At 39.8% G+C, this 18,088-nt stretch overlaps 1 protein-coding gene across 1 annotated transcript in view; it reads right to left on the bottom strand.

Moving 5' to 3' along the window:
• Positions 1-144: 144 nt before the first annotated feature.
• gas8 (growth arrest specific 8) overlaps positions 145-18,088 on the bottom strand; it is a 37,242-nt gene continuing 19,298 nt past the window's right edge. Inside the window, exons 6-11 of the mRNA XM_033035685.1 lie at positions 17,151-17,356; positions 14,796-14,963; positions 8,906-8,992; positions 6,841-7,050; positions 3,715-3,780; positions 145-767 (exon numbers count right to left, since the gene is read on the bottom strand). Coding sequence (XP_032891576.1) covers positions 618-767; positions 3,715-3,780; positions 6,841-7,050; positions 8,906-8,992; positions 14,796-14,963; positions 17,151-17,356 — 887 coding nt within the window. The 3' untranslated portion in view covers positions 145-617. The remainder of the gene's footprint in view (positions 768-3,714; positions 3,781-6,840; positions 7,051-8,905; positions 8,993-14,795; positions 14,964-17,150; positions 17,357-18,088) is intronic.

The raw sequence follows: 18,088 nt of genomic DNA, 5'->3' as shown, positions 1-18,088 counted from the left end.
GAAGTTGTAGGAATAAAATTGCATTTAGTATTCAGTCAGCAGCATAATCTAGATGGTAGCAAAACACTTCAAGGGTTTTTTTTAATTCTCCAATTTAAAAAATCTCATTCAGGGTAACAAGAATCTAATCATACCATACTATGATTTTTTTTTTCTCTAAATGTAAATATGAAAGATTTATTCAGTTTTAAAAAGACAAAACAAGTTACAAAAACAAAGTATTTTTACATTTTGTTCATTTTCATTTCAAGAAACTGGACAACTGGGTAGCTATTTTAGGAAAACCAGAATCTGGGAGATCAATAATCATTCATTTCCTTTGGGAAGTGCTGATTGAGAAATAGATTTTGCGCACAGAATCAAGAGATCTTCAAGCTCTTCTTCAAATAAAACCATGGTATCTCTAACATTCGCCTGAACTGCCAGAATGTACAATGGGTGTTATCGTAATCAAAAGATGGCACCTCACTTCAGCGGCACTTCCTTAGTAATACATTTTCAACAATAGCCTATAATGTGACCATTAGATTTTCAAATGAATGTCCACTGCATCAAAATGAACAATATTACCAATTATACCTATTGGTAATCACAGAAAAGTATAACCTACAATTAGGTTATGTCCCTGAAGCAACCAGTCCAGCTGGACCTTGCCCAATAGTTTGTCCACACAAGGCTGTTTCCAGTGGTTTGAATCCAAGCTCATCTACTGGAATTCCAAATGCAGTAAGTTTTGCTTCATATGTTCGCAGCAAGTCATTGTGAGCCTGTACAACAAGCAGAATGGCAATCTTTTATACAGTATTACTTAGAAAATAAATACTTTTGGCTTTCCCACTGAAATCATGCATGTTTAAATATGCCCAACAATATGAAAAAAACGACAAATTGACAGAATTGTATGTAAACAATTGTATGTTGGTACAGGCACCTCAAAGCATGTTACAGTGGCTTGCAAAAGTATTCATACCCCTTGAACTTTTCCACATTTTGTCACATTACAACCACAAACGTAAATGTATTTTATTGGGATTTTATGTGATAGACCAACACAAAGTGGTGCATAATTGTGAAGTGGAAGGAAAATGATACAAGGTTTCCAAATTTTTTTACAAATAAAAAACTGAAAAGTGTGGCGTGCAAAAGTATTCAGCCCCCCTGAGTCAATACTTTGTAGAACCACCTTTCGCTGCAATTACAGCTGCAAGTCTTTTGGGGTATGTCTCGACCAGCTTTGCACATCTAGAGACTGAAATGTTTGCCCATTCTTCTTTGCAAAATAGCTCAAGCTCAGTCAGATTGGATGGAGAGCGTCTGTGAACAGCAATTTTCAAGTCTTGCCACAGATTCTCCAATGGATTTAGGTCTGGACTTTGACTGGGCCATTCTAACACATGAATATGCTTTGATCTAAACCATTCCATAGTAGCTCTGGCTGTATGTTTAGGGTCGTTGTCCTGCTGGAAGGTGAACCTCCGCCCCAGTCTCAAGTCTTTTGCAGACTCTAACAGGTTTTCTTCCAAGATTGCCCTGTATTTGGCTCCATCCATCTTCCCATCAACTCTGACCAGCTTCGCTGTCCCTGCTGAAGAAAAGCATCCCCACAGCATGATGCTGCCACCACCATGTTTCACAGTGGGGATGGTGTGTTCAGGGTGATGTGCAGTGTTAGTTTTCCGCCACACATAGCGTTTTGCATTTAGGCCAAAAACTTCGATTTTGGTCTCATCTGACCAGAGCACCTTCCTCCACATGTTTGCTGTGTCCCCCACGTGGCTTGTGGCAAACTGCAAACGGGACTTCTTATGGCTTTTTTTTAACAATGGCATTCTTGTTACCACTCTTCCATAAAGGCCCGATTTGTGGAGTGCACGACTAATAGTTGTCCTGTGGACAGATTCTCCCACCTGAGCTGTGGATCTCTGCAGCTTCTCCAGAGTTACCATGTACCTCTTGGCTGCTTCTCTGATCAATGCTCTCCTTGCCCGGCCTGTCAGTTTAGGTGGACGGCCATGTCTTGGTAGGTTTGCAGTTGTGCCATACTCTTTCCATTTTCGGATGATGGATTGAACAGTGCTCCGTGAGATGTTCAAAGCTTGGGATATTTTTTTATAACCTAACCCTGCTTTAAACTTCTCCACAACTTTATCCCTGACCTGTCTGGTGTGTTCCTTGGGCTTCATGATGCTGTTTGTTCACTAATGTTCTCTAACAAACCTCTGAGGCCTTTACAGAACAGCTGTATTTATACTGAGACTAGATTACACACAAGTGGACTCTAATTACTAATTAGGTGACTTCTGAAGGCAATTGGTTGCACTGGATTTTATTTAAGGGTATCAGAGTAAAGGGGGCTGAATACTTTTGCACGCCACACTTTTCAGTTTTTTATTTGTAAAAAAAATTGAAAACCATGTATCATTTTCCTTCCACTTCACAATTATGCGCCACTTTGTGTTGGTCTATCACATAAAATCCCAATAAAATACATTTACGTTTGTGGTTTTAACGTGAGAAAATGTGGAAAAGTTCAAGGGGTATGAATACTTTTGCAAGCCACTGTATATGATGACAAAATAATAATGGAACTATTTTAAAATGTAGCAATTGCTACATAAATAATTCTGCAACTACTTTAATTTCAGTGGAAGTCAACTAATAATCTTTATGTTTTATTGATAGTGCTGTTTGAGCCAGCAAAGTTAGGTGTTACATCAGGAGAAATTCCTGCTTTTCATATTGTAGTATGGAATTGTTAACACTGAACCAGCAGAAAGTGCTGCAGTTTTATCATCCAAAATGGTACTTCCAGCAACATTTAAGCTTAGTCTTTGAAATAAAACAAAATATGTCAGTATCTGACGAGGGAGTACAGAGAAGGTTCACCAGACTGATTCCTGGGATGGCAGGACTTTCATATGAAGAAAGACTGGATAGACTCGGCTTGTACTCTGGTCCTGATGCTGGGTCTCCACCTAAGACGCCAACCAGTTCTTTGCCTCCACAGATGTTGATTGACCCTCCAAATATGGTTATTTTTGCTAATGAATTGTTACTGTTTTATCCCTTGAGAGAATTTCCAAAGTGGAAATAATTTAAACAGCATCTCTACTTACAACATAGGCTTCTTGTATCAACACATCAATGGACTGTTACTAAAGTTACAGTCATTATTATCAACTGTCTTTAACAACAGTTTGTCACAGGAATTCTTCTTACAGAATATATATATATATTTTAAACTTAATGTAGGGATTATAAAGTTTCATTAGAATTTTATAGAGGGTTATTAAAATAAACACAATTTTTTCAGTGCATATCAATAGACAATAGACAATAGGTGCAGGAGTAGACCATTCGGCCCTTCGAGCCAGCACCGCCATTCAATGTGATCATGGCTGATCATCCACAATCAGTACCCCGTTCCTGCCTTCTCCCCATATCCCTTGATTCCGCTATCTAACTTTCTCTTGAAAGTATCCAGAGAACCAGCCTCCACCAGCCTCTGAGGCAGAGAATTCCAATGATAAGTGCCTGGTGTTCGGTAGTGTAATCAAAGACACTGCAGTCGTTTAAAGAAACACAGGAAGGAACAAACACCTTATCTGAACACTAGATGTCAGTGAGTACATTTTCTAGTTAAATAAATGATCACTGGCATGCTGAGATTAATTCAATTGTTGAACATGGTGTTACATTTCATTTATAACTTACCTTACAAACCCGAGCCAGTTCATATTGCAAATCCTTGATTACATTGTTCTTAGAATCCAGAACATCCTGAGAAAGAACCAAACAAGTGAAGTAGCTCGACATAAGTTTCAAAAGCTAAAAAAGCGACTATAAATATTAACAAAGATGTTTCAGTCACAAAATAAGCAGTATTTCCATAAATACCTATTATCCATGAAATCCACTTGTTCATAAGGGACAATAAGAGCTAAACTTAAGGTAAATTAGCTAATCATAACTAGTGTTTTAGGTTTTCTTGCTTCGCATCCAATTAACACTGACCAGAATGTTGTCTGCCTTATTTCTATCTTAACCCTTACTGTTCCTTAAGATGCATTTTCCAATTCACCTACTTATTCAAATACCTAACCTGAATGTACTGTGCATACGCCTTTGGCAGTATTTGATTTCTCAGCAATCTTTATTTACTTGCAGGATGTAGATTGAGCGATTCTAAGCAAACTATGCGCACTTAATGTCCACCTGATGACCTCTTTCTGTTTGTGTGAGGATACGATTTTATCTTAAGAACAAATATGCATAATGCACTAAGATATAACATCTAATAAATGCATACGTCTTTTTTCAAGTTGAAATGACATTGCTTCTTTTGTTTCTACATTTCTTAATAAAGAAAAGAGCACAAAGGACTATTATCCCTTTGTCAAGTATCTATCCAGCCATCCATCCAATTTTACTTCCTGCCTTTCTTTATATCTTAAAACCTTTTCATTCCCAATCTTACCAAGTACAGAAACAAGGTCATTAACTTGAAACATAAAATTGAATAGTATAATATATAAGAAGAACCCAATTATTCACAATATAATAAGAATTTGGAAACAAATAAAAGTATCCTTGAAATTAAATAATTTATCAGTACTAACCCCACTATTGAACAACCCCGCATTCAAACCTTCTCTCATCGACAACACATATCAACAATGGGATAGACTGGGGATTAGGAAAGTAGGGGATATGTATGAATTGGGCAAACTGTCATCATTTCAACAATTAAAATTCAAATTCAAATTGAAGGATAATCAATATTTTAAATATATACAGGTATGTGACTTTATGAAGAAATATACACATAGATTTCAAACTATATTTTTAGACCCTTTAGAAGAAGCAATGAATATTAAGGCTGATTCACAAAAATTAATATCATACTTTTATAATAATATATTATATAGAGAATCACCCTCAACAGAAGCACTAAGGGAAGATTGGGAACATGAGCTAATGATAAAGATCTCGAAGGATAGATGGGAAAAGTATTTGATGAATACACATAACTGTTCTATTAATGCAAGACATAATTTAATTCAATTCAAATTATTACATAGACTATATTATTCAAAAACGAGGTTGAATAAATTTTATCCAAACGTCTCTCCCAGATGCGATAAATGTTTATTTCAAAACGCTAATATAACACATTCATTTGTAGGATGTACAAAGTTGAATAAATTTTGGAGTGATATATTTGATATATTTACAAAGCTTTTCAGGTCAAGAATAGAACCCAAAATGGAATGGATTATATTTGGAATAATAGGAGAAGATACCAATTTAAATAAGACCAAAATGTTTTTTTTAATTATGGGTTAATAATTGGAAAGAAATTGATACTTAAATTTTGGAAAAATACAACCATACCGACTGTTAAAATGTGGATTAGGAATATGATGGACATAGCACGCCTTGAAGAAATGAGACTCCTACTAATAGATAAATATGACCAATTCTTAAGGAGTTGGTCTCCTTTCATCGACTTTTTGGAATCATGTGATGCAGCGGTACCATAAGGATTGCTGATTTCAGTTCATGACGTGGATAGATCTACATCTCCGAATACAGATTTGAAAAATTCTCTTTTAAGGGGCCTTCTCTTCTATTTCTACTTCCCACTTTTATTTATTTATTTATTTATTTTTTATATACACACTTCATGTTTTTCTACTCTCTACCGTCTATTTTTCCACTTTTTCCCCTTTCTATTGTTTTCTTTTTCTTGTCTTGCTTACTTCATTCTCATAACATAAAACTAGAGGTTGCACATAGAATGGATTACGGTATGACATAGTTGGCACCTAAAAATAGGTTCCACTGTATTGTTTTGTACTGTATTAACTTCTAATAAAATAAACAAATTAAAAAAAAAAAATTAAAAAAAAAAAAAAAACTTGAAACATATACTCTGTTTTTCTCCCCACAGATGCTGCCTGACCTGATGGGTGTTACCAGCTTTTTCTATTTCCATTTCAGATTTATAGTATTTGCAATATTCTGCTTTAATATGATGTTAATATGTTGACATCTCACAAAGAATTTTGCTTACTTAGTTTAGTTTTTTAGTTTAGAGATACACCGCGGAAACAGGCCCTTCGGCCCACCGAGTCCGCACCGACCACGATCCCCGCACATTGACACTACCCTACACACAATAGGGACAATTTTACATTTACACCAAGCCAATTAACCTACAAACCTGTACGTCATTGGAGTGTGGGAGGAAACCGAAGATCTCGGAGAAAACCCACGCGATCACAGAGAGAACGTACAAACTCCGTATAGACAGCACCCATTGTCAGGATCGAAACCAAGTCTCTGGCGCTATAAGGCAGTAACTCTACCTCTACACCACCATGCCGTGTTTATCCTCCATTTATTCATGGAATCATGGCAAAGGTTCTAGTATTATGTTTTATAACTAATTTAAGGAGGCATTAAGGAATGTACCAGTCAGACAAGCCAGGCGGCATGGTGGCGCAGCGGTAGAGTTGCTGCTGTAAAGCGGCAGAAACCCGGGTTCGATCTCGACTTTGGGTGCTGTCTGTATGGAGTTTATGTTCTCCCCATGACCGCGTGGGTTTTCTCCAAGATATTCCGTTTCCTCCCACACTCCAAACACGTATTGGTTTGTAAGTTAATTGGCTGGGTATAATGATAAATTGTCCCTAGTGTGTGTTGGGTAGTGTTAATGTGCGGGGATCGCTGGTTGGCGTGGACTCGGAGGGCCGAAGGGCCTGTTTCCATGCTGTATCTCCAAACTAATTGTCCATTTACCCAAATACAGAAGTAAATGAGAGAGATTTGTAGTACCTCCAGCTTGCGAGTGATCATCGTGAGCGCAGTTGGGTCCAGATTGGAAGCAGCGAGGACCTCATTCAGTTGTGCTTCTTTCTTTTCCAAGCAGTCGGACAGGACACAAAGTTTCTGCTCAAGGATTGTATTCTTCAAACCCGTCTTCTGCTGAACTTCCTGAATAGCTTTCTCAAATTTGTTGTACAGCTGATCCCGCTCTTCTTGAACCTCAACAAAACATATTAAAACAGAATAAGGATAAAACAGAATAAAACAGAATACATTCTGGGAGATATGCATTAACATGTCAAAATGTATTTTTCCCTTGTTTGAATTGATTTGTTCTCTATAAAAATCACGTTATCTGTTACTGTAGGTGTTGTATTCAGTAGCTGTATGGTTTCATTGTACTCATGTATGGTATGATTTGACTAGACAGCAAGTAAAACAGTTTTTCCACTATATCTCGGTACACATGACAATAATAAACTAATAGCATTCTGGCTTTTAAGAGGCTTTTACATTGGCACATTAATATGCAGGAGTTTGGATCACATGCAGGCAGAGGAGATTAGTTTACTTTGGCACACGTCTGGTGCATACATTATTATTACTAATAACAATAATCTTTAAATTCACCTTTCACTTCACTCAGACCGACAATGGGATCTGCTTGTGTCTAGCATTACAACACAACTCAAAACTAGCCGGACTGAACTCAACCTAAGCCAATGATTTATGATGTTGTTGAATCCCAAACCAAACTCAAATAGATGGAACCCATCAAGCTCAGGTTGGATAGCCAGGTTCTAAATAAAGTACCGAATATGGGTATAAATTCTGGCTGATATGCATTAAATGCATTTATTTTATAAAATGCATTTATTGAATGAAGAAGTAGCCCAGCATGAAAGGACTCCAGGCCAAGGACTTTTATAATTCTTTTACTGCCAGACTGCAATCCCACTATATGTAATTAGAACCCAGCAGACTCGGGTTGATTTACTAAAGTCTAATTTGTTCTGTTGGGGTATTATGTGACATGGAGTTAAGAGGAATAAATACAGCTCAGGTTCAGAATAACCATGAGCTAATTGGGCCAGGACATGGAGGAGGTTCGAGGAACTTAAATGATTCCCGTTCCTGTGCTCTGGTATTGTTACCTGCACAACAGCCATTTCCACTGCAATTTCCCAAGAAGGGATTTCTGATTGGTATCACATTATAATGGTTGTCAGAGTGTACTGTTGAAGGTAGATCATCTCCAAAAAAATAGTAGAGAAATGGAATTTAATCCAAGGAAGTGTGGGGTGTTATACTTTGGAAGGTTTCATGCAATGGGAAATTATACAATGAACAGCATGGACATATAAAGAGTTTTTGGGTCCAAGTCCATAGCTCCATGAATGTTTCAACACAAGTAGGTAGAGTGGCAAAGAAGGCATGTGGTATGCTTCTCTTCATTGGACAGCACATTGAGTACAAGAGTCAGAATGTGTTAATGTTGGTAGGACACATTTAGAATATTGCATGCATTTCTGGTCAAAGGATGTGGAGGCTTAGGAGGGGGTGCCGAAGAGATTTACCAGAATGATGTCTGGAGTAGTGGGTATTAGCTATAAGGAGAGGTTGGCCAAATGTGGATTGTTTTCTCTGGAATGCCAAAGGTTGAGGGCAGATCTGATAGATGTATATAAAAATATGAGAGGCATTGTACAGTCAGAACCTTTTTACCCCCATGGTGGAAATCTCAAAGACTAGAGAGCACACCTTTATGGTGAGGGGGGCAAAGTTGAAAGGAGATATGCGGGATAAGTTGTTATTTATTTATATGCAGAAGGTCTTGGGTGCCTGGAACATGCTGCTAGGGTTGATGGTGGAGGCAGATGCGATAGTAATGTTTAGGAGGCTTTTAGACAGACATATGGATATGCAGGTAATGGAGGGATATGGACCATGTGCAGGCAGATGAGATTTGTTTATGTTGGCAACATGTTGATCTTTAATCAGATCTGGTATGCAAGACTATTGCAGTGCTTCAGTTATTAGCCAGATTTCAATAAATAATTTTACGGTAACCAACCTTGCCAAAACGCTGCTCCAGTACTTCATGTTCCCACCGGAACTGCTTCATATCTTTGTCCATCATTTTAAGCTTCGCTCTAGCTCGCTGGAAAAAAGAAAATCAATTGATTGAACTGTTAAATGGTGCATGCTTTACCAGTGGCACTTTTCCCTTGAAATCAAGAGATAGACCAACCAGGGCTCAAATATTTTAGTAACTGGGCAGAAGTGTTTCATTGGCAAATGTGCACAATTTTTCAACCACAAGATGGAACTGTATGACTTTGGGATATTATATCTGATAATCCACCCATAACTGAGAAACTGTTCAGCCGATCGATAATTTGTTTCTACTTGAAGCAATTAATGCTCAAATGTTTTCGAAACATGGCACTAATTAAATTGTTGTATGTAGAAATAGATTGGTATTTTAAGTAAAAATAAGGAACTATTTCTATAAAGTAAACACTTGCTCCAGTCAAATACCCAAGTGCCACAACTGCAAAGTGCCGATAAACTATAACTTTTATAACGTCCAATTCACAAATCATTTTCAACACCTTCATTTTCAAACAGGAACCCATGGTACAATAAGATGATTAGTGAACAGAGGGAGTTGTTGAACCACCAAGTGGCAATACTATAACAGCATTTAAGACACTTGGACTGGTATGTGGATAAGAAAGGTTTTATAGGCCAAACGCAGACAAAATGGAACTAGCTTAGATGGGCATCTTAGTTGGCAGGGGCAAGTTGGGCCTGTTTCCATGCTGTATGGCTCTAGTGACAGTCTAACTATATTGTCATCATCAGGTTCTGTCCCACTAAGGTCATGAGGGTCACCAGAAGCTCAGGACAAATCACATCAACATCATGTTTGCACCATGCACCTCTGAGGAGGTAGAATTTTCTGTAAGTGGCTCACCTCTTACTCGCCATCCAAAAGGTGGAAAAACACCAGGAGAATATTTATTATCTAAATGGTGGCCAACTAGGAAAAGGGGAGATGCAGCGAGACCTGGGTGTCATGGTACACCAGTCATTGAAAGTGGGCATGCAGGTGCAGCAGGCAGTGAAGAAAGCGAATGGTATGTTAGCTTTCATAGCAAAAGGATTTGAGTATAGGAGCAGGGAGGTTCTACTGCAGTTGTACAGGGTCTTGGTGAGACCACACCTGGAGTATTGCGTACAGTTTTGGTCTCCAAATCTGAGGAAGGACATTATTGCCATAGAGGGAGTGCAGAGAAGGTTCACCAGACTGATTCCTGGGATGTCAGGACTGTCTTATGAAGAAAGACTGGATAGACTTGGTTTATACTCTCTAGAATTTAGGAGATTGAGAGGGGATCTTATAGAAACTTACAAAATTCTTAAGGGGTTGGACAGGCTAGATGCAGGAAGATTGCTCCCGATGTTGGGGAAGTCCAGGACAAGGGGTCACAGCTTAAGGATAAGGGGGAAATCCTTTAAAACTGAGATGAGAAGAACTTTTTTCACACAGAGAGTGGTGAATCTCTGGAACTCCCTGCCACAGAGGGTAGTCGAGGCCAGTTCATTGGCTATATTTAAGAGGGAGTTAGATGTGGCCCTTGTGGCTAAGGGGATCAGAGGGTATGGAGAGAAGGCAGGTACGGGATACTGAGTTGGATGATCAGCCATGATCATATTGAATGGCGGTGCAGGCTCGAAGGGCCGAATGGCCTACTCCTGCACCTAATTTCTATGTTTCTATGTTTCTAATACAAGTAATGATCCAAAGTCAGAGTTGTGATATCAGAATCTTGAAACTCTTTACACAACAGCTTTGAGGGAATATAAAGTGATTCAGAAAGTATTCAGACCCCTTCACTTTTTCCACTTTAAAAAAAAATCATCAATCGACACACAATACCCCAGAATGAAGCGAAAACACGTTTAGAAATTTTTGCAAAGTAATTAAAAACAAATAACTGAAATATCACATTTACATAAGTATTCAGACTATTTACTATGACACTCAAAATTGAGCTTATCCTGTTTCCATTGATTATCCTTGAGATGTTTCTACAACTTGATTGTGTAGTCCACCTGTGGTAAATTAAATTGATTGGACATGATTTGCAAAAGCACACACCCGTCTATATAAGGTCCTGCAGTTGACAGTGCATCTCAGAGCAAAAACCAAGCCATGAAGACGAAGGAAATGTCCGCAGACCTCCGAGACAGGATTGTGTCTAGACACAGATCTGGAGAAGGGTATAAAACAATTTCTGCAGCATTGCACGTCCCGAAGAGCACAGTGGCCTCCGTCATTCTTAAATGGAAGAACTTTGGAACCACCAGGACTCTTAATAGAGCTGGCCGCCCAGCCAAACTGAGCAATGGGGGGAGAAGGGCCTTGGTCAGGGAGATAATAATAATAATAATAATAATAAATTTTATTTATGGGCGCCTTTCAAGAGTCTCAAGGACACCTTACAAAAATTTAGCAGGTAGAGGAAAAACATGTAAGGGGAATGAAATAAATAGTAGAGACATGACTAGTACACAAAGTAAAGACAGAATTCAATACAAAACACAATATGAGGCAATTAATGCACAGATGAAAAGGGTGGGGGACGTGGGGCTAAGGATAGGCAGAGGTGAAGAGATGGGTCTTGAGGCGGGACTGGAAGATGGTGAGGGACACGGAATTGCGGATCAGTTGGGGGAGGGAGTTCCAGAGCCTGGGAGCTGCCCTGGAGAAGGCTCTGTCCCCAAAACTGCGGAGGTTGGACTTGTGGATGGAGAGGAGACCGGCTGATGTGGATCTGAGGGACCATGAGGGTTGGTAGGGGGAGAGGAGGTCAGTGAGATATGGGGGGGCCAGATGGTGGAGGGCTTTGTAGGTGAGGATCAGGATTTTGTAGTTGATCCGGTGGGAGATGGGAAGCCAGTGAAGTTGTTTGAGGACTGGAGTGATGTGATGCCAGGATTTGGTGTGGGTGATGAGTCGGGCGGCTGCGTTCTGGACCAGTTGGAGTCGGTTGATGTAGGTGGAGCTGATGCCAAGGAGAAGTGAGTTGCAGTAGTCCAGTCGGGAGGAGATGAAGGTATGGATGAGTCTTTCAGCAGCGGGAGGTGTGAGAGAGGGTCTGAGTTTGGCGATGTTGCGGAGATGAAAGAAGGAGGTTTTAATGACATGGCGGATGTGAGGCTCAAGGGAGAGGGTGGAATTAAAGATCACGCCAAGGTTGCGGGCCTGGGGAGATGGGGAGACAGTGGTGCCGTCGATGGTGAGAGTGGGGTTATTGATTTTGCTGAGTGTGGCTTTGGAGCCTATGAGGAGGAATTCTGTCTTATCGCTGTTGAGTTTGAGGAAATTATGTTGCATCCAGGTTTTTATAGCTGACAAACAGGAGTTGATATGGGAGAGGGGGGGGGTTGTGGGGGGATTTGGTGCCGAGGTAGATCTGGGTGTCATCAGCGTAACCGTGGAAGTCCAGGTTGAAGTGGCGGAGTATCTGACCAAGGGGGAGGATGTAGATGATGAAGAGGAGGGGGCCGAGTACGGAGCCTTGGGGAACGCCTTGAGTGACTGTGGCTGTAGCAGAGGTGTGGTTGTGGAGAGAGATGAAGTGGGATCTGTTGGAAAGGTAGGAACGGAGCCAGCTGAGTGCAGAGCCTTCAATGCCGAGGTCTTTGAGTCTGGTGAGCAGGATGTTATGGTTCACTGTATCGAAGGCTGCGCTCAGGTCGAGGAGGATGAGGATGTTGAGGGAACCAGTGTCAGCAGAGGTGAGGAGGTCGTTGAGGACTTTGAGGAGAGCAGTTTCTGTGCTATGGAGGGGGCGAAAGCCAGATTGGAGGGGTTCAAGTAGGTTATACGCAAGGAGGTGTGAATGAAGTTGCGACGCAATGATACGCTCCAGGGTTTTTGAAAGAAAGGGGAGGTTTGAGATTGGGCGGTAGTTAATGAGAGAGGAGGGATCAAGACCAGGTTTCTTTAAGATTGGTGTAACAGCAGCAGTTTTGAAAGCGGAGGGGACAATTCCTTGGGACAATGAGGAGTTGAAGAGATTAGTGAGGTAGGGGCAGAGAACGGGGAGGCAGGACTTCAGCAGGGGAGTGGGGAGAGGGTCGAGGGAGCAGGTAGTGGGTTTGGAAGAGCTGATGAGTTTGGAGATTTCAATAGGGGTGACCAGGTCAAACTGGGAGAGGAAGCAGTGTGGAGGAGGGGTAAGGAGGTCAGTGGAGATGTTGAAAGGAGGGGCCTTGGTAGGTGGTGGAGTAGATGTTGGGGAGTCGGGTACAGGGGATAAAGATTGATAGATGATCAAGATTGAGAGATGATCAAGAACCCGATGGTCACTCTGACAGAACTCCAGAGTTCCTCTGTGGAGATGGGAGAACCTTCCAGGAGGACAACTATATCTGCAACACTCATCAATCAGACCTTTATGGTAGAGTGGCCAGACAGAAGCCATTCCTCAGTAAAAGGCACAAGACAGCCCGCTTGGAGTTTGTCAAAAAGCACCTAAAGGATTCTCCGGTCTAATAAAACCAAGATTGAACTCTTTGGCCTGAATGCCAAGCGTCACGTCTGGAGTAAACCAGGCACCGCTCATCACCTAGCCAATACCATACCTACGGTGAAGCATGGTGGTGGCAGCATCATGCTGTGGGGATGTTTTTCAGCGGCAGGAACTGGGAGACTAGTCAGGATTGAGAGAAAGATGAACCGAGCAAAGTACAGAGAGATCCTTGATGAAAACCTGCTCCAGAGCTTTCTGGACCTCAGACTGGGGCGGAGGTTCATCTTCCAACAGGACAACGACCCTAAGCACACAGCCAAGACAAGCAGGAGTGGCTTCGTGACAAGTCTGTGAATGTCCTTGAGTGGCCCAGCCAGAGCCCGGACTTGAACCCAATTGAACATCTTTGGAGGGACCTGAAAATAGCTGTGCATCGACGCTCCCCATTCAACCTGACAGAGCTTGAGAGAATCTGCAGAGAAGAATGGGAGAAATTACCCAAATACAGGTGTGCCAAGCTTGTTGCGTCATACCCAAGAAGACTTGATGCTGTGATCGCTGCCAAAGGTGCCTCAGTAAAAGGTACTGAGTAAAAGGTCTGAATACTCTGAAAGGTCATGTGATATTTCAGTTATTTCTTTTTAATTACTTAGCGAAAATTTCTAACGCCTGTTTTTGCTTTTTTATTATGGGTTATTGTGGGTAGATTGATGATTTAAATTTTTTTTTAATCCATTTTAGAATAAGGGTGTAACGTAACAAAATGTGGAAAAAGTGAAGGGGTCTGAACACTTTCTGAATGCACTGTATTTTCCACACAGACTTCACTCTCTCATTGCCCTCCACCATATTATTAGTATAGCCATAATGGTCAATAATTATCAGCCTTGGGGATAAAACCCACAACAATCCACAGAAAATAAACGGTGGCACTGTGATCTTTTACACATATAGACTTGGAATACTTCCAAGAATTTCACAATTAATAGCATGTTCCGTTATCAACAGCTAAAATTATAAATTGAAAATTAGGAAAGACACTGAAAATAATTCTGCATTTGTTTTTGATGTGATATTTATGTTCATTGATACTATGATAATGGGCTGTAGACACAAAATGTTGGAGTAACTCAGCGGGACAGGCAGCATCTCTGGAGAGAAGGAATGGGTGACGTTTTGGGTTGAGACTCTTCTTCACACTCCGCTCCACTGTGATAATGGGCTATAGATTTAGTACAGCAGCATGAGAAATATTAAATTACAATACTTTATAACAGAGATCAGCATTTACACCAAAGAAAATTAATATTGGTTTAAAAAAATATTGGTATCATAAACAAAATTACATTACTAAATCAGTAAGCACAAAAAAGTGACAATCTAGTGATCAAATTGCCTAGTTATCAAGATACTTACTGTAAGAAAAGATTTATCCTGCTCATAGTTGGCCAAAAGTTTAGTAAGTCTTGCAACCTCGTCCCGCGCTTTATCCAGAGGCTCTGTCAGACGCTTGTTCTGAAAACGAAGATCCGCCATTTCATTCTCCATTCGTTCTTCTTTTGCTTTCATTTCTTCCACTTGTTCCTGAGGAATTAGAGCAAAATCTGACGATCATTACTCCCCAATAGGTACTCTCTCAAAATCAACAGCAAACAGCTATTTTATTCGCTGTAAATCACACACAAGACATAACATACTGTTGGAAGGAACTGCAGATGCTGGTTTAAACTGAAGATAGACACAAAAAGCTGGAGTAACTCAGTGAGACAGGCAGCATCTCCGGAGAGAAAGAAAGGTCCTGCCGAGTTACTCCAGCTTTTTGTGTCTATCTTCAACATAACTTACTATTTTCTATTCAAATGAACATTAATATCTATTATAAAGTATAGGACTATGAGGGTCTTACATGTAATTAAGAAAATGATAATATCTTACTCATTTCATTCAGGTCCAACATATTCCTTTATTGTCTTTGGGTAAAAATTCTGAAAATGTTTGCCTAATGGCATTGTAAGAATATGTGCACCACAGATAGTGCTGTGGTTCATTGCCATCTCCTCAATGGCAATTAGGGGTTGCCATTAAATCATGACCTTGCTAGCAACAGCAGTATCATTTGAGGATCTTTTTAAAAACTTCAAACATGCAAGCTAGCTCTCACATAATGTACATTTACAATTAAAAAAATTACTCTTCACACTAAAAAAAGACACAGTGGAGTCGCTGGTAGAGCTATAAATCACACACAAGACATAACATACTGTTGGAAGGAACTGCAGATGCTGAAGAAGGGTTTCAGCCCGAAACGTTGCCTATTTTCTTCGCTCCATAGATGCTGCTGCACCCGCTGAGTTTCTCCAGCATTTTTGTCTACCTTCGATTTTCCAGCATCTAAACCAAAGGTTCAGCTGCTGCAGAAAAATCGCTCCGACATCCATTCACTGAAGTTTTTTAAAAACATCGCTGGACAATTTAATTGCCGGAGTAAAATAAAATTCGACTTCTAACGCCGTCAATGGGACAGATCTCCCGTACAGGACAAATAAAGGTAAGCCGTTTATTTTACATATAAACTTGCTTCTTAGGATTACTTTAATACAAATTGTATGTTGTGAAAAGGTGATTTAGGCCCCATACGAACGGGCAGTGTTTTTCCTGCCGATATGGGGTTTAAATTCACCGCAAACCGCAACGTTCCAAACAATCGCGTTCCACAAAATCCCACTCGCAAGATGATTTAAACGGCCATTAATTTACGGGAATTACACACTAAATTCCTTCCATTTGGCCTATAAATTCATAACAATGAGATTTAAAAATCATGTATATTGTGAATTCTTGTGTGAATGTTATTTGGACACAGGCTATTTAAAAATGTTAACCTTTTCTTAAGAAATGGATAGATGTTTAGTTCTAGTAATTGAACTTTGTAATTAGCTACAATTAGGTAACTAACTAATTATATGCTTTAATTTCAGGTCATCCAAGTAAGATTGTTTCATATTTGTTTCAGAATGCTTCAATCTATAATCTGAAAATTTCATTCAGTTCTTTTAATTTTTAAGAAAGTTATGGGCTTTGTCCTCGATCACGGCTTTTGAGTTAAGTCAATGGAAAAGCAATAGGGAACAAGATGCTAATTAATGGCCATAACCTTTTTAATACTGAAGATATATATGAAAGTGAATTAGGTGTCAAATTAAACTTCTTTTTATGCTTTATCTGATGAGATAAATTGCAGACTTGATTTTTAAAATCTCAAAATTTTGTAACATTGCTACATTATATGGTCCAGAGATGAAATATGTTCCTTGGGAAAATCTACATTTTTTTCAATGTTCAAAGAGGGCTTAGTATTGAAAAATGCTTCAAGCACAAATGCATAGATCAGAATCCTTCAATTGGTGCTTGACATTCCTCAACGCCACCCTGAGGAAGAAGCTCACGATTTCTCATGTGTTATTGTTTCCAATGCAAATTCAACCACTAGGAACAGAATAATGACTTAGAAACCTGATTAATAAAAATTGTGTCCAAAGTATGCACATTATTTTCTTGTAGATACTTACAAAGTAGATTTTACTTCAAAAAGAACTTGAATTGAACACAGATCCAAGTCAATAAGAGAATATACAAACTCATGCAGTTAGTTCTCTTGTAGAAATTCAATTTTTATATCACTCAACAACACGTCATACCATTATGAATTTAATTATACCAATATACAATCATCCACAGGACAGATAGTTTAATGATGTGGAACATCCTAACCTTCAATGAATTGATGAGTGCCAGGTTGTTAAGAGTGATGTCATTGTAGTAATTTTTGATATCACTGAAAGCTTTTTCATGGTTTTTCATCAGTGCGTTGATCTGACTATTCTTTCTCTCTTCAATCTCATGAATTTCCGTTTTTCTTCTCAATTCCATCTCTTCACGCAGCACATCCATCTTCTTCTGGTACTTTGCTTCGATGTCTAATATGAAATTATAGTTTAAAAGATTTTCTCACAGTAAATGAAATAAATTGTCATATTATCCAAACCGAAAGAAAACCCTCAATTATTTTTCACCAGAAAATTTAGAATTCAATTACAAACATCAGATCTGAGAGCCCAGAGTTGCTGAGGTGCAGGAGAGTGAGAGTTGGACAGATCCTCTCTAAGTGTCACCATTATGATAAGATTAGAGGCATCCAATTTCCTTACAATACCAGCAGCAATTGTCTTTATAAGTTCTGGTAAAACCTTGTCATAGGGCATGGAAACAGGATCTTCATTCCAACTCGTCCATGCTGACCAAGATGCCCAACCAAACTAATCTTATTTGTCCAGGTGTGGCCCATATTCCTATAAACTTTTCCTACCCATGTGCCTGTTCAGACAATGGGGGCAAAAGCATGCCCAACGTCATCCTCATCCTGATGGCCACCTTCATGCGTGGCTGCATCAGGCTGCGTGTAGAGCCAAAGTAGATGGGCACCAAGTGTCATTACCTGCTGAGGTTCAAAGTGTCCCCTGTGTTGCGAAGGATGGGTCTGGCTCTGCTGCTGCGCTATGTGCCAGTCAGCTGGACATTGCTGCACCATTTGTCCATGAAGGAAAAGTTCTTCCAGACCCACACCTTTGGCCACAAATCCATCAGGCAGTGGTCAGAATGGAACATCCTATAGGAACTGGGGGACAAGGACTCAATCCTGCCATGTGATT

Source organism: Amblyraja radiata, chromosome 17 (genome assembly GCF_010909765.2).
Source record: "Amblyraja radiata isolate CabotCenter1 chromosome 17, sAmbRad1.1.pri, whole genome shotgun sequence".
NCBI classification, from domain to species: domain Eukaryota; kingdom Metazoa; phylum Chordata; class Chondrichthyes; order Rajiformes; family Rajidae; genus Amblyraja; species Amblyraja radiata.
The sequence above is the reverse complement of the archived record's forward strand: the minus strand, read 5'-3'. Positions and strand labels throughout refer to the sequence as shown.